Source organism: Oryctolagus cuniculus, chromosome 13, assembly GCF_051225735.1.
Source record: "Oryctolagus cuniculus isolate XC-2025 breed Fujian yellow rabbit chromosome 13, ASM5122573v1, whole genome shotgun sequence".
NCBI classification, from domain to species: Eukaryota; Metazoa; Chordata; class Mammalia; order Lagomorpha; family Leporidae; genus Oryctolagus; species Oryctolagus cuniculus.
The window spans coordinates 6,881,395-6,906,143 of NC_142879.1; the positions used below are offsets into that span (position 1 = coordinate 6,881,395).

General features: G+C 36.8%; 1 protein-coding gene across 10 annotated transcripts in view; it reads right to left on the reverse strand.

The window, feature by feature from the left end:
• Nucleotides 1–24,749, reverse strand: part of BRINP3 (BMP/retinoic acid inducible neural specific 3) — a 556,809-nt gene that overhangs the window by 159,799 nt on the left and 372,261 nt on the right. For all 10 annotated transcript variants that reach the window (XM_089312011.1, XM_089312013.1, XM_017347891.4 and 7 more), the window contains 2 exons: nt 18,947–19,052; nt 3,829–4,065 (listed from right to left, as the gene is read on the reverse strand). In XM_089312011.1, coding sequence (XP_089168137.1) covers nt 3,829–3,910 — 82 coding nt within the window. In that variant the 5' untranslated portion in view covers nt 3,911–4,065; nt 18,947–19,052. The remainder of the gene's footprint in view (nt 1–3,828; nt 4,066–18,946; nt 19,053–24,749) is intronic.

Consider the following 24,749-nt stretch of genomic DNA (forward strand, 5'->3'; position numbering starts at 1 on the left):
TATTCCAGTATTTTAAAATGTGTTCAGACTTACTTTGTGGCTTAGCATATGCTGGATCTTACTACAGATTACCTGAGTAGTGGAAAACATAAATTTTGGGTTGTTTCCTTTGATGCTCTAAATATATTTCATGTTAATCACCAGTCACCTCTCTATTCAATTCACTAAATTGCTACTCATATTAAGCTTATTTATTCTTTCATTTATTGAAAGACAGGTTAAAATCTCACATTTGTGTGTGTGTGTGTGTGTGACATTTTTCTTCATGTTATTTGGATATGTTATTAAGTCTTGACCAAGAGGGTCAAACATTCTCTTCAGTTTTTCTAAGTTAATGATAAATCACTGATGTCTCTGTTCACAGAACATTCATTTTAGAAAATTGTAAATTCTCCCTTTTTATTGAGATGGAAATATTGCACAAAAATTGCCCCTTTCTTCAGGATCTGGGGGCATCCTTTTGCAATGTAATGATTGTGGAAAACAGGTGGGTTTCTCTGGAAGAAGGGGAGCCTAACTTCAGTAAGAGATAATTAGCAAACACCAATGGCCTCCTCGTTTGTCAAGTTCACTGTGAATGCCCACCAGTGCTCTCCACTGAGCTCAGGCCTTTGTTGAAAATCCTGCAGCCTTTGGTTTCCTGAATGTTGATTTCAATCTTTCTCATCTATTACAAGTCTTTCCCATTTACTTCAAAAGTCTTGGATAAAGGTATATTTTTTGCTTATTTAACTGATTTCGTATAATTTTTATGTTAAGCTCCATATAAACTAATATTTTGGTATATATATTCATGTTGCACTCTTTTGTTATAAAATATTTATATTTCAATTAATATAGCTTGCTTTAGAATTTACTCAAGTATTATTTTGGAAGATTTTTACATTATTTATACTTTCTACTCTTCAACTTAAATTATCTGTGTCTTTATATTTAAAGTATATCTTTAATAAACAGAAACAATCCTGTTACTTTATCAAGTCCTATAATTTTAATATTTTACTTAGTAAATTTAATGTAACAAGTAAAATGTAACATGTAACATAATGCCATTTACAATGGAATTTTATCTCACTTGACATATTTTACTGAGGCCAATGGCACTCTTCAACAAGCACATGAAAAATGAATAAAAGTCTTGAATTTTTAATTTGAAACACAGTAGTAGAGAGAGTGTGACATAAACAATACACATTTATCTATGAATGCCAATTTTTCCCATTTTCTTCTTTATGCTTTTATTTTGGTGCCATCAAGTAACTCTCATTTGATTTTCTTGTTCCTGAATTAATAAAATTTAATTTCCTGCAGGTTTACTTGCCTCAGATGCCATGCTGAGGTACTCTTCACTGCCTTCATTTCTGTATATTCCATTAATCTGTCTTTGTGTTCACTAGCCCTACCATGCTCTGCCCCAAGAACTCCTATCAAAATGAAACTTCGAGTTATTGGTTTTAGATGTTTAATTTTTTTTGTTTTAGAATGTTCTTTAATCAGTTTTTTTAACTTTTATTTAATGAATATAAATTTCCAAAGTACAGCTTATGGATTACAATGGCTTCCCCCCCCATAACGTCCCTCCCACCCGCAATCCTCCCCTTTCCCACTCCCTCTCCCCAGTTAAGTTTGCAGTATTTTATCTACTTTATACTTCTTTTCCAATTTTTGCTCAAATATTTCAGTAATAATAATCTGAAATTATTTCCTTCTAGTTTTATTACAATCTAGATAACACAGCTTCTATTTTCCGGGTTGTCTCTCTGTAATACTATGCATAAAATTTTGTCTGCACACATATTTATAAGTTAGGATTCTATATCCATCATATTGTTGAAAAAGAATCTCGGTGGTCCCCGAACATGTTTTCTTCCTCAGCCGCCCTCTCACTCATTTATCAGATGCTGCAATGGAGAGTCGATCTTTTCAGAATCAACTCCTCAGGATCACAGTGTGAGCTGTGCCAATGCTAGATTTCAATAGGACTCCACTTTCCTCTGTTTATCCCTGTTCTGCCATGTTACCTGATTAGTATGTGAAATGGCAAGCCTGCACTACTGCAGAAGACTCAGTTCCACATCCAAGATTTACCAGTGTAAATCTTTATCCACTTGTCATGTGCAGATTCAGAATAAAGGAGATGTCCCAGAGGAGAGATGGTCTGTACACTTAAGACACCTTAAGCCCCCAATTATATGACCTAAGTCTAGGGTGACTGTAAACAGCTCTTCTGGTTTCTCTATCCGGGAGTAGTAGCATTTTCCAGGGGTTGATACTTTATTCTCAGTCTTGAATTATGTCTTGAATATGGATAAATGTGCCAAAAGGAAAAGCAAGTGCAGAATCTCAGTATACATTCATCGTTCTTTTGGGTTTCCCATTCTTGCCTATTTTGTTGCCAATCCTCTCCTCATAGTTGATCTTTTACAATTTGGTTGTAAATTGACAACTGATCATTTTGTATATAAGGCTACTTAAAAAGGATCAAGGAAACTGGAAACAAAATGTTTATTTTGATGCAAACATTTCTTTGAAATCCACAGTTTTTTCAAAATATGTACTTCTATGAACTTTTTGAAAATCCTTTTATGGTATATAATTTGATGTTATGATTCATGTGTACAATCGGCCATGATTAATCAACATATCTTTCACTTCAAAAACATATCATTTTTGTAAAGAAAATATGCAAAATGTATGTACCTAAAATTGATAAATATATAATACCTTATTATTCATTGTTGTCATCTCTCTGCAATGAACATAAAAAAGTCTTTCCTCCTTTTTAACTGAAACTTTGTAACATTTGGTCATCAGAATTCCAGCCCCTCCATCTGCTTTCTCTGGTATCCACCGTTCCTCTTTCTGCGTCTGTGAGTTCATTTGTATTCATGAAGCCTTTTGCTTAAATATATGTACTCTAAATAATCTTAACTCTTTTTAAATTATCAGTCTTCCCAAATCTAGACATCCTTTTATTCTATATAAGTAGAATTTTGTTTTTTTTTTTTTCCAACCAAAAATCCATGTTCTGTTGAAACCACCATCATGGTTTTTCTTCTTTGATACATATTTTGGAAACCTTTTAATTGTATTTGAAGAAATGACACTTCAGATGAACTGTAATACTCAAGAACATCTTGGCAGCTGAAACATCTTTGCTTATTTAAAATTTAGTCATATAAAACATTTCTGATTAAATTCTATATAATCAAACTCACCACACTGCAGCGGTTTTTGTTATCCTTTTAACATGAATTATTAAATAAACCCCTATCAATAGTCTTGTATTGCTTTAAATATCAAAGCGTTATACATGTATACTACTACAGATTATGCAGCAAATAAGTAAAAATATTGGAAACACACACACTAATAAAATTTTAGAATGACAAAAAAGATATGCACTATTAAATAACAATGGATATACTTTGGTTTTAAAATAAGTAGTTGCATGAGGGTGACCTCTTATGGAAATCATGTTCATGTTTGGTCTCACAAATGAAATTCAGGGACCACTAGCAAAGGTAGAACTGTCAAATGAAGATTCTTGCAAGGAGAAAAAGCAAGATGTTTCTTTACTAAATGACTATTATATCATTTTAATAGCAGGTTCTACCATAGTGTCAGTAGCATAGTAATACACAAAGCACCATACATTCTTTTAGCAAAATTCTGAAAAACCAGTCATAAGAGCAATGTATGTCCATCTGAGAGAATAATTAACAAGACCTTCCAAGTATATAGTAGATTCTTCCTGGAAGGCAAAATCTTCTTTTAGGCATTTGTTGAACAAGGTTTGAAAATGTTCCATGAGAACATGTGCCTTACCTGACTCCTCAAAGTCGCTGTTGTAGACTTTCCAGGTTTCAGTTATTCGAAGAAGATTCTCTTCCATGGCTTGGATGTCCATGGAGGGGCAGTTGCATTCTGGGAACTTGGGACCACACTGACACCAGCAGTCATTGTCCTTGCAGATAAACTCTCCTTCCGAATTGCAAGCGATGTAGCTCAGAGCTGCTTGTACAAAGCGCTCCTGGAGATAGTCCGGAAGGAGAACTTGAAGCCCTGTAGAGAACAAGCAGAGAAATCAAAAACGTTGACTTCAATACAGAAAACAGTAAACAATAATAACAACAACACAAAAACCCTATTAACAGTATTCAACAACCAGTAAAAATGTACATTAATTGATAAATGTGTATTTTAAAGCTTTCATTAGAAAAATATTTATGTCTAAGTATTTTCAAATATTCATATTTCTTCAGCTTATGCTGATCCCATGAACATAGATTCTTAGAAGCTACAGGATTCGGCCGGCGCTGTGGCTCAATAGACTAATCCTCCGCCTGCAGCACCAGTACAACGGGTTCTAGTCCCAGTCGGGGCACTGGATTCTGTCCCAGTTGCTCCTGTTCCAGTCCAGCTCTCTGTTGTGGCCCGGGAAGGCAGTGAAGGATGGCCCAAGTGCTTGGGCCCTGCACCCGCATGGGAGACCAGGAGGAGCACCTGGCTCCTGGCTTTGGATCAGCGTGGTGTGCCGGCCGCAGTGGCCATTGAGGGGTGAATCACCGAAAAAAGGAAGACCTTTCTCTCTGTCTCTCACTGTCCACTCTGCCTGTCAAAACAAAACAAAACAAAACAAACAAAAAAAACAACACAAAACAAAAAAAACTATGTAATTCATTAAGACCTTAAAGTATCTAACTTGCTTTTTATACTTACTGAGTGGGTTTGCTGATGTAATTGAGAAGAACATTTGGACTGATTTAGGTATTCCACAATTCAAACCTTTGTCATTTGTCAAGACTGCCCACTGATCTAGCTCCTTAATTTTCTACATGAAAGTGCGATAAAGTTATATCTTAAGAAAAACATTAAAAATGAAAAAAAAACTGAAAAATATTATTTGGAAGTCTTTGGGAATTCTTCATTTATTATGATATTTAAAGAAAAAATATAGCTTTAATTTCATAATGTTTGATATGCTAGAAAAGTTATTAATGGCTATATATTCAAGCTAGCTAGTAGGTAAAAATGAATAACAGCACATTTAGGCAATACCAAGTCATCATTTACAACAAACTGGATTTAAAAAAAAAACTTTTACATGCTTCATTTCTAACAAAAAATAACCAAGCTTTTGATACTTGACTACTGATGTTAATTTAATAAAAATTATGTAATCAACATCTAGTGAACTTTGAAAATACACTGACAATTATATCTACATCATTTTTTCAGATTAACTCTCCCATATATCATATAAGTAAACCATACTCATTACATACGCATTCACCTTTATAATAATTTTATTCTACCTCAAATAAAAATATTTATCAAATTTCTCCTATTTCAAAGAGAAATTTTAGGTTAGACGATGACTGATGCATATACTTGTCCTAAAAATACATTTGTAGCATGTTTAAGAAAGTTAAAACCTGCAGCTATATAATAATATTATACAATACCAGGGATACATGTAATTCAGTGCATGTAATTACTTGGCGGAGCAATTATTATACTAAGTTTGCAAGGAAAAGGAAACTTTTTCATGAGTAAAGCAGGACTAAGATGCTATTTGACACACGGCTTTTTTGACCATCGAAATTTGCTGTTCACAGCAAATGGTGACTCATTACCAGCATACACACAAACGAATAGAGGGATTTAAATATATATATATATACACATATATATATTTATATATAAAATAGAAAGTAATACAATGGCTCAATTCATAGGGGCTATCAAGAGCAACAGGTGAGTTGTTTAGAAAAATAAATCATGTTAATTGGAATTCCTATGTAAGGGGATTAATTCACTTGGATTTAAAAAGCTTTTATCTAGATGGGTTAACCTGGTACTTTTTTAGACATAAAATGTATTAAAAGCAATTTCAATAGCCTAAAGGGAGCTAAATGATGGGATCATAGGAAAGCAATTAAAGCGTTGGGGGACGAAGAATGAAAGTATACTAGACAGTAATGTATTTCATCTAAGGCAGATGAAATGGCCAAATGACTTGGGAATATAAAGTAAGAAATATCCTATGAGAGTCTAATTCTATGGGTCACCCCAAATTACCCTCCAATTCAGAAATAACTAGTGTTTTCTTCTGAATACCTCCATCAACTGCTAAAAATACATGAACCTGCCTCCATGTCTGCTAATGGAACTCAGGAAAAAGTATATAACTACTAGAACAGCTACGGTAACTAAAATTTTGTGTAGACCAGATACTGGAAACTACAAATATATGTTAAGTTTAATTTTACAGAAAACAAAGAAAACATTGAACAAATTATTGTAATGCAATTTTCAATGCATAGGTATATTTGTACTTTTGTTGGAGAGAAAAGGCTGAGATGGGCTTAGACAGTATCTGCTCTAGTTTCTATACATACATAAACTCACATTTTGTAAAACCATACAAAAATATGGACGAAATACAGTGACAGATTATTTGAAACATGGATTGTCACTGTATTCCTGGTCCACCAACATAAATGGTAATTGAATCATGAAGAGACAATTTGGACTGCTGTGGCAGGGAAGTTAGAGAAGCTGGGGGCTACCCCTATGGAATCGTCAAAAACTGTACAGAAACGAGGGTAGAAACACTCACTGATCACACTTCCACATGGCTCTCAGACAACATGGGTCTAGGAACTCAGGGGAACAGACTGACTACAGGTAGGACAACTGCAAGAAGCTGAAAATCACAAGTAAAATATGAATGTTAACAGCACCAGAGGACTAGTTTGTTCTGAACCAACTCTCTTCTTTGGGAACAACTAGAAAAGCTAAATAAAACAGTCAAAAAAAAAAAAAAAAAAGACCAGCTTAAAGGGACCAAAATGCCAACAAGGCAGGGAGAATTTCAGGGTGCTAATCTGGCAAAAAAAAAAAAAAAAAAAAATCTCTCCTGAGAAAGTACAATAAAGGAAACATCTTATCTCTGAGAGTTTTGTCTGGTGTCAAAGAAGAAATCAACATTTTGAGACACAAAATGTAAATGCAAAGAGAGAAAATTCCTCAGGATTTAAAGGAACCCAGATGAGGTACAAACCCAAAAAGCAGAGAAAAACTGCAACACCCAACCAAACGAATCTACCAATTAGCTTTCACTGGTTATGAAACCTAGTTTACAGTGGCTGAATTCAAAATAGATGAAAGGACTGTGGGAAATAAAGAAAAGCTCTCTAAAAGATACAAACATCGTCAAACTTCAAAATTATTTTTACAGATGCATACATAACACCAGAAACCAATCTCAATAACATGAACACACAAGTAGCAAAGGAACAACATAAAGGCTATCAAAGATAAACTATAAATTGATTTCCAAGCTGTGGGCAAAATAAAATGATAAAATAAACAATTTGGAAAAATTATAAATTATAAAAATAATATGTAAATAGACATTATGCAAATAACAGAGCATGAATGGAATTTAAAGGGAGATTGATGGATGTAACAGAACAGACACAGCAGAGGACATAATTAGTAAGCTGGAACACCTCTGGAGAATATATTGAAGTAAATTAATAAAAAGACAAAGAAAGGCTGGCTCTATGGCATAGCAGGTTAAGCACCGCCTGCAGCGCCGGCATCCCATATAGGTGCCGGATTGAGTCCCAGGTGCTCCACTTCCCATCCAGCTCTCTGCTACAGCTTGAAAAACTAGTAGAAGATGGCCCAAGTCCTTTGGATCCTGAACCCACATGGGAGACGAGGAAGAAGCTCTTGGCTCCTGGCTCTGGACTGGCACAGCTCTGGCCATTGTGGACATCTGGGGAGGGAACCAGCAGACAGAAGACCCCTCTTTCTCTCTGCCTTGCCTCTCTGTAGCTCTTCCAAATAAATAAATAAAAAATTTTAAGAAAAGACAAAGAAATATTTTACACAGAACACAGATTCAAATACATATGGGTCAAGTTAGGAAGAGCTAAAATACATTTATTTGGAGCTCCAGAATGGGAGAAAAGAAAAGAAAGATTTTATAAAAAGTATAATTTTATAAAGCTTATGAGAGTCTTCATATGAGAGAAAATAGTCATTTGTATCACATAAACATTGTGTAGCAAGATAAATAGCTGACTAGTGACTCTAATTCTATTTTGATCATAAAATCCTTTAGAAATAGGAAGCACTCCTTTGGAATATATTAAATTCCATCTAAAATTTAGATCATATATTAAATAGGCCATAATTAGGTCATTCCTTTTGCAGTATGTAAATATGTGTATTTCAAAATAAAATATTACACTGCATATATTTATGCAGCAGTGGAATCTAATATTGATAATTTGCCATTAATATATATATTTTCAATAGTACAAGTATATGAATAAGATATATATCTATAATGTTATATATCTAGATATGTCCCTATACATAATGCTTACAGATATATATGCAATATATATATACATGCATGTGTATACATACATATACATACACATATTATGGATTCTTTGAGGTCACAATTTCATTTCACTTTCCCTATATATTGTTGTTCAAATGTATTTCTTTCTAAAAATCTTTTCTTATTCATTCACACTTCACACTTCATTTCTTTTCCCAAAGAAACCTTTTATTTAATGAGTACAAATTTCATAATTACAACTTTAGGTATATAGTGATTCTTCCCACCATACCTGCCTTCCCACCCCTACTCCCACCCCACTTACTCCTCCCTCTCCCTTTCCCAGTCTCATTCTCCATTAATATTCATTTTTAATTAACTTTATACACAGAAGACCAATTCTATATTCAGTAAAGATTTCAACAATTTGTACACACACACACACACACACACAACTGTTTGAGAACTGGTTTTACGGTTTACTCTCATAATACCACCCACTGAGGACAGAAGTCCTGAATGGGGAGTTAGTGCAAAGTGACTCATGTTGTGAATTTAACAATTAACAATTTTTAAAATATTTATTTATTTACTTATTTATTTGAAATAAAGAGCTACAGAGAGAGAGAGAGAGAGAGAGAGAGAGCTCTTCCATCTGCTGGTTCACTCCCCAATTGGCTGCAACAGCCGGAGCTGCACCAATTCGAAGCCAGGAACCAGGAGCTTCCTCTGGGTCTCCTATACAGGTGCAGGGGCCCAAGGATTTGGGCCATCTTCTACTGCTTTCCCAAGCCATAGCAGAGAGCTAGATGGGAAGTGGAGCAGCTAGGTCTCAAACCAGCACCCATATGGGATGCTGGCACTTCAGGCCAGGGCGTTAACTCACTGTGCCACAGCACTGACCCCAACAATTAACAATCTGATGTACGACATCAGTGACCACCTGAGGCTCTTGACATGAACTGCCTAGGCTATGGAAGCCTTTTGAGTCTACAAACTCTGTCTTTACAAGGCCATCAGCATAGTGGAAATTCTCTCCTCCCTTCAGAGAAAAGTGCATCCTTCTTTGATGGTCACTTCCTTCCACTGGAGTCACTCTCATAGAGATCCTTCATTTAGTACATTTTTTCCACAGTGCCTTGCTTTTCCATGCCTTAAATGCTCTCATGGGCTTTTCAGGCAGACCAGAATGTCTTATGGGCTGATTATCAGGTCAGAGTGTTACTTAAAGTGATTGTTGGCCAGCGCTGCGGTTCACTAGGCTAATCCTCCGCCTTGCGGCACCGGCACACCAGGTTCTAGTCCTGGTCGGGGCGCTGGATTCTGTCCAGGTTGCCCCTCTTCCAGGACAGCTCTCTGCTGTGGCCTGGGAAGGCAGTGGAGGATGGTCCAAGTACTTGGGCCCTGCACCCCATGGGAGACCAGGAGAAGTACCTGGCTCCTGCCATTGGATCAGCGCGGTGCGCTGGCTGCAGCGTGCCAGCTGCAGCGCGCCAGCCGTGGTGGCCATTGGAGGGTGAACCAACGGCAAAGGAAGACCTTCTCTCTCTCTCTCTCTCTCTCTCTCTCTCACTGTCCACTCTGCCTGTCAAAAAAAAAATAAAAATTAAAAAAAATAAAGTGATTGTCATTCCATGAGTCTGCTGCGTGGACTCCTTCCCATGTTAGAACATTCTCTCCTTTTAATTCTATCTAATAGTATTACCAGACATGTGATCTTATTTATGTTATCACTTTAACACTTAACCATATCTATATGATCATTTGAATGCTTAATATGGTCATGTTAACACTTAAAATGGCATTTTTACCAACCAGCTTAAGCGGATTTGAGGTCCTATGGCAAGTTTTTAAAATGTATCCTTAGAAATAAGTCCACAGGAATGTATGCAGAACTATAAAGCTTTACAGTTGCAAACTTCCACCTCCCTCTCTTATTCCCACCCTTATTTTTTGCTGACATCTATTTTAAATAGACTTTTTATACATATGATTAGCTTTATGTTAAAAGTTCAACAAATAGAATGAGGAAAAGAAAAAAAAAACTGTTCCTCAGGAGTCAAGACAAGGGCTGTTCAAGTCATTGCTTCTCAAAGTGTCAATTTCACTTCTACATATTTCCTCTTAGGGGCTCTATTAGTTATCACAGATAAGGGAGATTATATGGTTTTTGTCCCTTTGGGACTGGCTTATTTCACTTAGTATATTTTCCAGATTCACTCATTTTGTTGCAAATGACAGAATTTCATTTTTTTAAACACTGTATAGTATTCCGTAGAATACATATTCCATAATTTCTTCATCTAGTCTTCCGTTGACAGGCATTTAGGTTGATTCCTCATCTTAGCTATTGTGAATTGAGCTGCAATAAACATGGGGGTGCATATAATTTTTTTTTTATTTGCTGATTTCATTTCCCTTGGGTAAACTCTCAGGAGTGGGATGGCTGCGTTGTATAGTAGGTCTATATTCAGATTTGGACATCTCCATATTGTCTTCCACAGTGTCTTTACCAGTATACCCGCCCACCAACAATGCATTAGGGTACCTTTTTCCCCACATCCTTGCAGCATCTGTTGTTAGTTGATTTCTGTATGAAAGCCATTCTAACTGGGGTTAAGTGAAACACTGTGGTTTTGATTTTTTCTTTCCCTGAGGGCTTGTGGTCTAGAACATTTTTTCATCTGTCTGTTGGCCATTTGGATGTCCTCTTTTAAAAATGTCTGAATAAGTCCTTTACCCATTTATTAACTGAGTTGTTTTGTTGTTGAGTTTGTTTATTTCTTTATGTATTCTTGTTATTGTTTATCAGTTGCATTGTTTGCAAATAAGTTCTCCCATTCTGTGGGGTGCCACTTTGTTTTCCTGAATGTTTCTTTTGCAGTACAGAAGCTTCTCAATTTGATGTAATCTAATTTGTCAATTTTGGATTTGACTTTATCTCTGGGGTCTTTTCCAAGAGTTCTTTGCCTGACCAATATCTTGCAGGGATTCTCCAATTTTCTCTAATAATTTGATGGTATTAGGTCATAGATTTAGCTCTTTAATTCATTTGGAATGGATTTTCATGTAAGGTATAAAGGTAGGATCTTGATTCATACTTCTGTTTGTGGAAATCCAGTTTTCCCAGCACCATTTGTTGAAGATACTGTCCTTGCTCCAGGGGCTGGTTTTAGGTCCTTGATCAAATATCAGCTGGTTGTAGATTCTTGGATTAATTTCTGGTATTTTTAGTCTATTTCATTTGCCTATCCATCTGTTTTTGTACCAGTATCAGACTGTTTTGATTATAACTGTAGGGTTTCTTGATATCTACTATTGTGGTGCCCCTGGCTTTGTTTTTGTTGCATAAGATTGCTTTAGCAATTCAAGGTCTCCTATATTTCTATATCAATTTCAGCATCCTTTTTTCTAGATCTGAGAAGAATGTCTTTGGTATTTTGATTGGTGTCAGGTTGAATCTGTAAATTGCTTTTGGAAGAATGGACATCTTGTTGATATTGATTCTTCCAATCCATAATCATAGAAGATTTTCCATTTTTTGTATCTTCTTCTATTTCTTTCTTGAATCTTTATAATTCTGATCATAGAGAACTTTGACATCCATGGTTAAATTTATTCTAAGGTTTTTTTTAATTTTTTATATGTGTGGTTATTATGAATGGTATTGATCTTAAAAACTCAATTTCAGCCATGATGTTGTCTGTATATACAAAGGCTATTGATTTTTTTATTTTTTTTAATTTTTATTTTTTTGACAGGCAGAGTGGACAGTGAGAGAGAGAGACAGAGAGAAAGGTCTTCCTTTTGCTGTTGGTTCACCCTCCAATGGCCGACGCGGCCAGCGTGCTGCGGCCGGCGCACCGTGCTGATCCAATGGCAGGAGCCAGGTACTTCTCCTGGTCTCCCATGGGGTGCAGAACCCAAGTACTTGGGCCATCCTCCACTGCACTCCCGGGCCACAGCAGAGAGCTGGCCTGGAAGAGGGGCAACCGGGACAGAATCTGGCGCCCCAACCGGGACTAGAACCCGGTGTGCCAGCGCCGCAAAGCGGAGGATTAGCCTAGTGAGCCACGGCGCCGGCCCAAAGGCTATTGATTTTTGTGTATTGATTTTATATCCTGTTACTTTATGAAACTCTTCTATAAGTTCCAATATCTCTTGGTGGAGACTATATATTTCGATTGGACCATTTGGTTTATAGTGTTAATTTACTCTACTGTTTCCTTGCTGATTTTCTGTCTGGTTGATCTGTCCATTGCTGAAATGTGGTATTGAAATCCCCCATTACTGTTGTATTTGAGTCTAGATCCCCCTTTAATTCCCTTAACATTTCTTTTAAATATCCAGGTGTCCTGTAATTAGATGCATATACATTTATCATAGTAACATCTTCCTGTTGAGTTGATCTCTTAATTATTACATAGTGTCCTACTTTGTTTCTTGTAACAGTTTTTTTGTGTAGTGTATATTTTGTCTGATATTAGGATGGCTATACCAGCTCTTTTTTGGTTTCTGTTAGCATGGAATATCTTTTTACAGCTTTTCACTTTCAGTCTGCATGCATCTTTGTTAGTGAGATATGTTTCCTGTAGGCAGCAAATCAATGGGTATTGTTTTTTAATCCATTCAGCCTGTCTGTGCCTTTTCACTGGGGAGTTGAGGCCATTTACATTCAAGCTGACTACTGATAAATAACAACCTTGCCCTGCCATTTTTCCATAAATATTCCTATTGTTTACTTTATATTTACTTTGTACTTTTACTAGGAGATGTCCTTCCTTTACCTTCTTCTGTAGTGATGAACATGTTTTGTGTTTCTGTGTGCAGAACATCCATAAGCATCTTCTGCAGGGCTATATGGGTGGTGACAAATTCTTTCAATTTCTGTTTTTCATGGATGGTGTTTATTTCACCTTTGTTCATAAATGAGAGCTTTGCAGGGTATATTATTCTGGGTTGACAGTCCTTTATTCTTAAGACTGGAAGATATCTTGCCATTCTCTCCTAGCCTGTGGTGTTTGATGAGTGTCCATTGTGAATCTAATTAGGGATCCTCTGAAATTAATCTGGCATTTCTCTCATGCACATTTTAGAATTTTTTTATGTTTTACTATATGGAGAGTTTGATTACAGTGTGTCGTGGTGAATATTTTCTGGTCATGTCTATTAGGAGTTTTATGTGCTTCCTGTACTTGGATGTCCCTTTTTTTCTCCAAATTGGGGGATATTTCTGTTATAATTTCACTAAAGAGGCCTTTTAATTTTTTCTCTCTTTCCACGCCTTCAGAAACTCTTAGATCCCATTTGGTGGTTCATTTGATAGTATCCTGTAGATTACCAAAACTGTTTTTTAGTCTTCTAATTTCTTCTTCTTTTGTTTGGTCTGAATGTTTAAATTCCTGTGCTTTGTCTCCTAAGTCAGATATTCTTTCTTCTGCTTCACCGATTCTGCTGTTAAGGCTTTCCACTGAATTCTTTGTTCTACTGAATTCTCCATTGTTAAGATTTCATTTTGATTTCTCTTTAATATCTCAATTTGGTCAGAGAAATTTTTTGTCAGGTCATATATAGATTTCATTAGTTCATGCATTTGCTTCTGATTACTTGTAAGTAATCCTATGATCAACATTTTGAATTCTATTCATTTCTTCAATCTTATCATCTTCACAATCTAGTACTGAAGTGTTGCGTTCTTTTGGGGGTGGCATATTGTCTTCCTTATTCTTGTTTCTTGAATTGGGGCATTTTTTATTTGGCTTTTCTGGAAATACTTTTTGGTTTCTTCTTCTTTTTTTTTTTCCTCCCCCTGCTGTGGCAGCTTTTACCTTTTACTGTGTCTGAGTGGATTAGTGGCATGTCTGCTCTCAGGGACTACCTAGAGGTTTGGCACATGGTAGGTGTGGCCAAGGAGCTCTGTTTAGTGCTCCAAAGTGAAGGGTGTTTCTGATTTGACAAACCCAGATTTGCTGTGGTAAACCTCTCTTTAATAAATAAAAAAATAAGAGGTTTCCTCTTGTCTATTGGCTTAGACTCAGTTGAACTCCTCTCCTCAGTGCCTAGGTCCCAGCCCCAGTGTGCATATTATTCGTCTGTTCTGCCACAAGGACCACACAAAGGATCCGCACAGTCCTCAGTTAAGCTCAGATTCCCCAGCAATGTCCCTTGTCAGGTACCCAGTGGCTTCTATAATAGGAAAGTAATTCCTTCAAATGCATGTATGTAAACATATCTCCTGCGAAACATAATGTGAAATATTAAAGTATATTTATAGTATATTTGCATAATTTTCTGAATATGGAAATCTTTTCATTTAAAAAATTCTTCTGATATAAATAACAATTTTAATAATCTAAAATTAAATACAATTAAATGTATCTCATACATTCCTAGATACTTTTTAGAACATGTATAATTAATGAATGAATAAGCTTTTGCTATTAATGTTTCTGTATCCTTTTTTCAAGCAATAGTGACATAATTTCAGTAAAAATTATTTTTCTAGGTTTCAAACTTATATGTTAGCACAGAGAAAATCTGGCCCAATAAATGAATAAGTGGAAAACAAGTTTTACGAAGCAATATCATTCAATTATTGTTCTAAATAAAAATTTCATTAATTAAATGACATTATCTATATGATAAATCTACCCCTGTGTCAATGAAAATAAAAAATATTTATCATTCAATCATATGGATTATTCATCATGTTAATTTCTAAAAATTTTACCAAAAAATCCTACCAAGAATTAATAAATGACTTTTAATTATTCATGTTACCCTTGCACTAACAGAAAACTTGTTTGATATGTTAGCCTTTTAAGGGATGGGAAAAGTTGAAATTTCTTATACTTCCATATATATTTTCTAATATTTACTAATTTCTAATTGTATATTCAATATACCTTCTTTCTTTCTTTCTTTTTTTTTTTTTTGTTTTTGACAGGCAGAGTGGACAGTGAGAGAGAGAGACAGAGAGAAAGGTCTTCCTTTTGCCATTGGTTCACCCTCCAATGGCTGCCGCGGCTGGCGCGCTGCGGCTGGCGCACCACACTGATCCGAAGGCAGGAGCCAGGTACTTCTCCTGGTCTCCCATGAGGTGCAGGGCCCAAGCACTTGGGCTATCCTTCACTGCACTCCTGGGCCACAGCAGAGAGCTGGCCTGGAAGAGGGGCAACCGGGACAGAATCTGGCGCCCCGACCGGGACTAGAACCCAGTGTGCCGGCGCCGCAAGGCGGAGGATTAGCCTAGTGAACCACGGCACCGGCCTCAATATACTTTCATTGATAATTTGCAGTTGTAGATACAATTCTTTCCATTAAAAACTGTTTATCTTTTACTTATTTGAAAGGCAGAGAGAAAGAGAGAGAGAGAGAGAGACAATTTCCCATCTACTTCTTCACTTGTCAATGTCTGCTGCATCGAGGGCTGGGTAAGGCCAAAGCCAAGAGCTAGAAACTCAACCTGAGTTCTTCTATGTGTGTGCAAGGACCCAGCTTCTCTACCTATCACCTGCTGTTGCTAACCAGGACACACAACAGCAGGATGCTGGAGTCAGAAGTAAGTAGAGCTGAGACTGGAACCCAGGCACTCTGATATGTGATGTAAGCATCTAAAGGGGCATCTTAATCGCTATACTATATATGGGTCTATAGGCTCTTTATTTTTTGAAAAATATCCGTTCTGTAATTTTACTGGCAAAGTCAGATTTCAAGGTTAAAGAAACTGGTAAACCGAGCTTATTGCAGGAAGACATTAATTTCATTTAACTTTCATCAAAATTAATGTTATTTGCATACTTTCAGATTCCATCTTCATAATGTTATATTATGTAGATAGTTAAGTTATGGGTTTTTATTCTGATTTTGTGCTTAATGTATCTGCCGTTAATGATTACTGACACTTTCTTTGCTTGGTTCTAATAAAATTCCACTACAGGAGCTATGCTTCTTCTATTATAAGGTTTGAGGTTTGAAAGAAGGTCTTTACTGAAAAAACTGTCATTTTCTCATATTGTTGTTCTCAATGAAGTGGGAAGATTCAAAATTGAACCGAACACTGTATGGTTAGAAATAAAACACAGTAGAAACACAGACTGTTTTCCTCCTGTCTATGATCCTATCAGCTGTATCTATATCCACCCATTCATTAAACCAACTTAAAATTAGCTAGCTAAGCATGAAGACACAAAGACCTACAGGAGTAACCTTAATAAATTATTGTTCAGTGACACTGGTTTTTCAGTTGCTACTAACAGTGAGATGGAGCTTTAATGCCATTCAAAAAGATGCACAAGGTTATATTGATCACACTGGTGAATACTGTACACTGTCGTGTGAAGTGAAAGGCTACAGCTAATGCTGAGGTCTAGAAGGTGAATTGACAGTATGCTTGGACTTGAAGTACGATCAAAAAGAACAATATACAGAATGTTGAGGGATTTAAAATTGATTTCCCGAGATTATCTTTGGTAAGGTTTGCAGGGATGGAAAACAAATTGCACTAGACAATTGAAAATTCAAGCCTGGAAAGCAGAAAAAAAGTGAAAGATGCAGATATGCATTTCTAAGTCACATCAATTGAAGAGAAGAAATACTAATTACACAACAGGGAAGACTTTATTTATTCCCTATGTTACTTTTTTTTTTCAAGATAGGAGGCTAAAGTTTGTTTTTATGATATACTATTCTGAAAATAAGCACTGATTCTGAGAATAAAAGAAATGTTTCAATAAGTAATATTTGTGATAAAGCAATTTTTAAAATAGAAAATGGGACATTTTTATTTTTTGGATTAAAATCTATTTCAAGGAAAGTTAATCCATACATTAAAAAGGAATAAACAGTAATAAGTAGATATTACAAGTAATTATTGAAAGATTGAATTTCTACTTAGAGAAAATATCTCAGTAAGTTTAAATGTAAAATATTGATAAGTTGTATAACATTCAAAGTCTTGAAATATTAAGTACTTTCTACATGTTTTTATACAAAAATAAATCACAGGCAGTTATTATTTATGGTAATTTTAAGATAACTGAAATGTTCATTTCAGTCTTTATATTTATGTATATGAAAGGCAGAGTGATAGAGAAGGACAGATACAGAGACTCTGATTATCCATTAATTGGTTCACTCCCCAAATGGCCACAACAGCCAGTTCTGGACTAGGTCAAAACCCAAGAGCCAGGAGCTCCTTACTGGTCTGTCACATGCATCCAAGTGCCCAAGCACTTGGGTCGTCTTCCATCACCTTCTCAGGCACATTAACAGGAAGCTGGATCAAAAGCGAAACAACCAGGACTCGACTCAGAGCTCCAGCATGAGACACTGGCTTTGCAAGCAGCAGCTTAGGCAGCCGTACCACAAGGCCAGCCCTTCTGGTAATTTATACAAATGAATGCTGTTACGTTTGTTAAGACTGAAATGTTGAAGAGAGAAGAGTATTTGGGCCAGCAGTGAATCCACCAGTTATGATGCTCATTTTCCACATCAGAGTGCCTGGGTTCAATGCCTGCCTCCACCAGCTGCCATTCCAGCTTTCTGCCAATGCAGCCCCTGGGAACAGTGATGATGGCTTAGGTAACTGAATCCTTGAAAGTCATTCTGGGAGCATCAGAAGGTTCTCAGCTCCTGGACAAGCCACAGCGCAGCCCAGACCACTGTAGGCCATTTAGGGGAGTAAACCAGAGGACAGAAGCACTCCCTCCATCTGCCTGTTTCTCTCAGTCTTCCTGTATCTCAAATGCATCAGGAAAGTTGAGGAGTGAAGCTTCAGAAAGTTTTAAGCATTTGCATGTAAAGCTGAATAATGTAAATACAGCTCTAATGTATATACTTCCAAAAAATACTAGAGAATAACAACTCAAAATCACCTCTTTGATCAGTCAACTTAATATATACACAAGTCATCACCAAGACTTCTGAACTTGTTCAACGAGCATATTTCAACCTGTGTATCCAAAACTCTTCCTCAACCACAAGAATGAGCAAGTATGCATATTTATAACCACTCTGGTGATAGTACATATTTATAAAAGTTAATATGAATAAAACATTCTCTATTGAATTATCTATCAGCATTCAATAGAAAATTGCAAATCATTAACACTAGCACAAATTTGATCTTTCAAAATGAAAATAATGTGAATTCAAGTATTTTGTTGATATGTTCTCAAGTATATTTCTATTAATCAGAAGAATGCAGTCTTGCTTCCATATTAGTTTAAATTTGAAATCCAACAGATCATTTACATTACCAATAAACATGGTTACAACTTTTACCATCATTTATAAGGGAAAGGAGAGCTCAGCAGGCCTCTACTATTTATGGAGACAAAGATTATTGATTACAAGAAAAACATTACCCAGAAAAATTTTCCATTGCTATATAGAACCTAATTTGAAAAGAAAAGTGAATTTTGACATCTTCATCATCTGGTCTAGATGGTTTATATGGCTGAAAAATTATGAAATAACATTTACAGGGGTTTGAACCACCTGCTACTGTACACACAGCTGATTTTAAAGAAGTCCCAACAAGGCTTGTAGACTGTTAGTGAAATGTTACCAACGTACCTTGTAACTGAATCTTATTCTCAGGACTCTGAACCAAAACAGAACTGACAGAATCTAGGTTGTCATAGTTACTGCAGCCGAGAGGACCGGTCCGTGTTTCTGTTACCTGGTGAACAAAACATTGCATTTATTGTATACATCAGACTTTACAATGTTCATTCAGTTTGTCATAGTTATCTCGTGCTAATATTACACATTTGAGGGTAAATATCGTTAGAGGGGCCAGGGACTAAAACTCAACGAGCAAAACACAAAACAGCACTCAGGACTCTTCCTCATCTTCTTTATCCCGATGTCAGGCACAGAACATCCAGAAAAATAGCAGAAGCCTTCTTTGATCACAACTCATGATTTTAGGGAAGACAAAATAAGAACATGCCTCTCAAGTTAGGGAGAAGGCTTTGAGTTTTAGAAGAAGTATTTTCACTTTCCTCAATAAATCAGACCCATCTGCCAGGCAACTGTCTAAAAACTGATTGCATTATTAGATTCCTCTACTTAAAAAGCTACACTTATCTCCTCCCCTCTTTCTGGTGGTGTTGCAGTCTGACTCTGTCTGGCATCTGCATAAATTCTCACTCACAGACAGGCCTTCTCCCTGTCCCATGGGAAATTCTTTGTTTAGATAATGATCCCCACCTTCAGTCCACCTTGATGAGGGAGGCTCCTTTCTCAGCAGAGACTAAAATCTGGTGTATGGATGAGTTTCAAAATGAAGCTCACGTTCCAATACCATCCCAAGCTATTCCTTAACGATTTCTACCTATATTATTCTGCCATTTCTATCAAATATGGCTGGCAATACACTTTAGTAAATAATTATGAAGTCTCATATTGTAGACTGATTTTTTTTTACTTGGATGTCTTGGGAAAGACAGTATTAGGAGATGATGAGACAGTTTCATTGATTATATGAAGTTGGAAATTTATCCTGAAGATCATTTTAATTGCAATTGTAATGAACTTTGTGTTTTAAAAAAGTAACAAGGATATCTGTGAAAACTAAAATTCAGGTTACTTCATCCACCATAGTTACTCATCTCACTCTGGGGCAAACTAGAGACATTTCTAGGACTAGAAAGATAGGCACATTATCCAGCTACCTGTAACTGCTCTAAACTCGCCTCCCCTCACCCTTCCTTCTGCTACAACCACACTTTCTGCTTTTTCTCAAACACATTCATCAGGCTCCTGGCTTAGGATCCCTGACTTGCTGACCTTATCCTGATGCTCCTCCTCTGAACACGTCCACACTGTCACTCCCTTCAAGTCTGTGCTCAATAGCCTTCTCTATGCAGACTAACCTATTTAAAGTGAATACTCCTACTTCTTCCAAATATAATTCTGCTCTTATCTTGCTCTACTTCTCCAATGGTGATCAGCTCCTAAGAGGCCATATAATTTACTCTTCCCTCATGGTTATCACTGATACGTCTCTGCAGAAGCTAACCGCACAAGTGCTGGGGATATGGGCAATTTGGTTCACTTAGGAGACTACAGTGCATCACTGTTCTCGTCTAAGATCACAGGCACTGGCGAAGTGAAAGAAAATGGAAATGGAAGCAAGGAAGACATCAGGGTAATGAGTGATACGAGGGAAGTCTGAAGTAAGCAGCAGCAATAAGATGAATCTGGCCGGCGCCGCGGCTCACTAGGCTAATCCTCCGCCTTGCGGCGCCGGCACACCGGGTTCTAGTCCCGGTCAGGGCGCCGGATTCTGTCCCGGTTGCCCCTCTTCCAGGCCAGCTCTCTGCTGTGGCCAGGGAGTGCAGTGGAGGATGGCCCAGGTGCTTGGGCCCTGCACCCCATGGGAGACCAGGAGAAGCACCTGACTCCTGCCATCAGATCAGCGCGGTGCGGTGCGGTGCGGTGCGCCGGCCACAGTGCGCCAGCCGCGTCGGCCATTGGAGGGTGAACCAACGGCAAAGGAAGACCTTTCTCTCTGTCTCTCACTCTCCACTCTGCCTGTCAAAAAAAAAAAAAAAAAAAAGATGAATCTGAAGAAGATGGATTTTTTTTTTTTTTTGGACAGGCAGAGTTAGACAGTGAGAGAGAGAGAGAGAGAGAGAGAGAAAGATCTTCCTTTTTTCTGTTGGTTCACCCCCCAAATGGTTGCTATGGCAGGTGTGCTGCACTGATCCGAAGCCCGGAGCCAAGTGCTTCCTCCTGGTCTCCCATGCGGGTGCAGGGCCCAAGGACCTGGGCCATCCTCCACTGCACTCCTGGGCCACAGCAGAGAGCTGGACTGGAAGAAGAGCAACCGAACAGAATCCGGCGCCCCAACTGGGACTAGAACCCAGGGTGCCTGGGCTGCAGGCGGAGGATTAGCCAAGTGAGCTGCAGCACCGGCCCAAGAAGATGGATTATGAAAACAACTAGAACTGGCTCGAACAGGAAACACTAAAAGTGTACAACAAAGCGGGGAACGGACAAGATGACATGAACATATGGTGCAAAGTAGAGCCACTACGGAGGGCACACAAGGAGCTGGCTTCTTCGCATGCTAAGTCTCTGGTGAAGACACGCAGCAGAAGAAGCGACAACACACATCTATTTTCAGAAGTGATATCAAAGACAGGCCTATTAATTTTGGACTTGTCGATTTATAGGCAATTATCTAGGACGGTAGGATAGATTCATCAATTCAAGGCAGGGAGTGCGTGTATGACATAATTCCTAAATGAGTCCTTCATAGTAACACAAACTGCCTGTTGTGTACAAAGCAACATCTGAAATTAGAGTTTATCATGGGGAAGAATTTCCCTTTTTCCTAAATTAATATTGACTTGAATTTTCCTTTACTCATTGTCCCCCAAGTGGTGATAATGAAAATCTCTTTTGCTCAGGGAAATAATGTATAATATTGCTATGTTTAATATACACATACCCATTTGTTAGTTAAATATAAATGACTAGCAGTTTGAGGGGCTGGCACCATGGCGTAGCAGTTAAAGCCACTGCCTGCAGTGCTGGCATCCTATATGAGACCCGGTTTGAGTCTTGACTGCCCTACTTCCAATCCAGCTCTCTTCTATGGCCTGAGACAGCAGTAGAAGATGGCCCAAGTCCTTGGGCCCCTGCACACATGTAGGGGACCTTGAAGAAGCTCCTGGCTCCTGGCTTCAGATAGGCCTCGCTCCAGCTACTGAGGCGATTTGGGGAGTGAACCAGTGGATGGAAAACCTTTCTCTGTCTCTGCCTCTGCCTCTGCCTCTCTGTAGATCTGCCTTTCAAATAAATAAATAAACATTAAAAAAATAAATGAAAAGCATTTTGAAGTCAATAGAAGATGAAAAACTTTGAAGTAACACTTAGGGTTTGAGGCCATTTTAGTATTCTTTCATATAGGTTATCTGTTGCTCTCCAACTCATTCAAAAAACATATATACCCATCACGATACCGCAAACACACGCCATACTTGTGTTTTCAAGTAGTTTTCAGAATAAAATTGGCTTTAAGCACACACTCATGACATATCACATCTTGGAAACTGGAAAAAACTCTCCTAACACTTAAACTTTGAGTTCAGATAGTATCATTTTATATCATTACAGCCCCTCTTAGATTCAGATATTGTATAGCTAGGGACAAACTTAAGAAAACTGAATAACAGTTAATAATTCAGGGAAAAGCTGAATTTCTTTTTATCTATTTATCTGATGTATATATTATATAAATGATATATCTATATATTACTGCTTTAATCTCTTATATTTCACAAAATGCAATAAAAATATGGCATCACATTCATAATTTTACCTTATTCTCTCTCATTCACAACTGAATTCACTGATGTCGAATTCAATGTAAAAATTCATAAACTCTTAGCACATTCTATCAAGCAAATCTATTTCTCAACTATATCATATGTAAGTACCCTATGTGCCTTACAAGTTTCAGTATTAGTAAAAGATCCTTTCTTAATACATTTTAAAATAATGAAGTGAACACAGATGGAAAATGCAACACACTTTGTTATACAAACATTACTGCAGAGAGGCTAACTCTGCACAATATAATTATGTAGATTATCACAAATATCAAACTTACATCATCAGCTGTTTTAAAGTCTGATACAGGAGTTGCCACGTACAATGCACAAATGTTGGATTATTCAGATACAACATTGATTAGGGTTGACAACAATCCTTTATCAAGAGCATTCATGGTTTTGGAGAAAGGATATACAGAAGGAGAACATATCAATTAATTTATATTATTTAGCTCTGGGACTGACTATTTTGAGAGCAAGGACTAACAGTGTAGACAGAGCATCCAAGGGAAGACCTCTCAGAACTGTCCCTTTGGGTGGTGGCTGCTTTTGGATACAAGAAGCACAATTTCACATTCTTAAAGACTGGGGAGCTCAAAGAGAACTGTCGGGTGTGTGGTATGAAAGGCGCAGCTTAACCCGCTGTGGAGCATGACATGGAACCTTGCAGAAGCTTATCTGGGGGAAATTCGTTGTCTGCATATGACAAATGAGTTCTTACCTCTAAAATGGACAGGCTATGTGAACAGTGTTTTCAACACTGTTGAAAAGCACTGAGGCTACACAGGTATAATAAGTCAGGAAATGTGCATGCATTTTTCAATATTTTCATTATCGTTTCATTGAATTATTACCTATTATCTTCACAGTTGGAGAATTTCACAGTTAAAGACAAATGACCTTCATAATTCAAAGTGATGTTTTGTAATTAATTATATAAACATTAACACATATTCAAGTTTACTTACATTAAAATACAATCGGCAAAGCTAATTTACTTGGAAATAAATAATCCTTGCCAGTTTTTATCAAATTTTCTTTCAGGCTTACATACTCTAAGGATGATATTTTTAACTTAAGAATTATTGTAGCTGAGCCTTGTTGCTAAAGTTTTGTAAATTTAATCAGTAAGAACTAGTTAAAGAAAATTAATATGAAGCAAAAATGAAAGAAAGAAAGAAAGAAAAAAGGAAAACAAAGTAATTGTAAACAAACAGAAAACCAAGCAGCCCTCTTAGGGGAAATACCACTACTCCATCATCTCCAAACTTCATTATAAATGTAAATTATTCTAGACACATTCTAATCCTATCATGTAATTTTAAAAAGCAGACTGAAGTGATCATGCCTAGGCCCCAGTCCTGGCTACATGGCTAATATAGCAGAACCCATCTAAGCTTGAAGTCTCTGTTGGGTGAGAGCTAAAATTTTCTACGGCATTGGGTGGAAGTAAAGATAAAATGAGATGACTTATCAAAAGTGTTTACTGTGATCCAGTTCCATGTTAAATATTTAAAAATAAAAGTAAAAAATTATCATTATTTACCATTAAAAAAACAAAGGCACAAATACAATTGTAGTGGAAGTATATGAAAATTATCCACAGCCCATTGATCCTATGAAGATTGTAACATCATAATAATTTCATGATATCAGCGTTGGATGTGAATATTTTTATTTTTATATAGAGATGCGGCACCTTCACTTGAATCGTCCCAAATCAAGCATGCCCTTCAACCTGCAAATGCACAAATTTTACACAAAACCATTCAAGAATGCAAAAGAAGCTCAATTTGGTGAGAAAAATCCACAAAAAGACTAAAGTAGAAATATTAATCCAGAAAAAAAATAATTCAATGACATATAAAATAACAGTATTAACAGCAAAACAAAAAACAAAAGAGAAGAAGACTGCTGCTATCTGGCACAGAACACAATTGCGGAGTCTACCAAAAAAATGATTAAATGAGAAAAAGTGTATTCATGGTGTATGAAAAAGCTAACAGAATATGATATGACCTTGTACAATT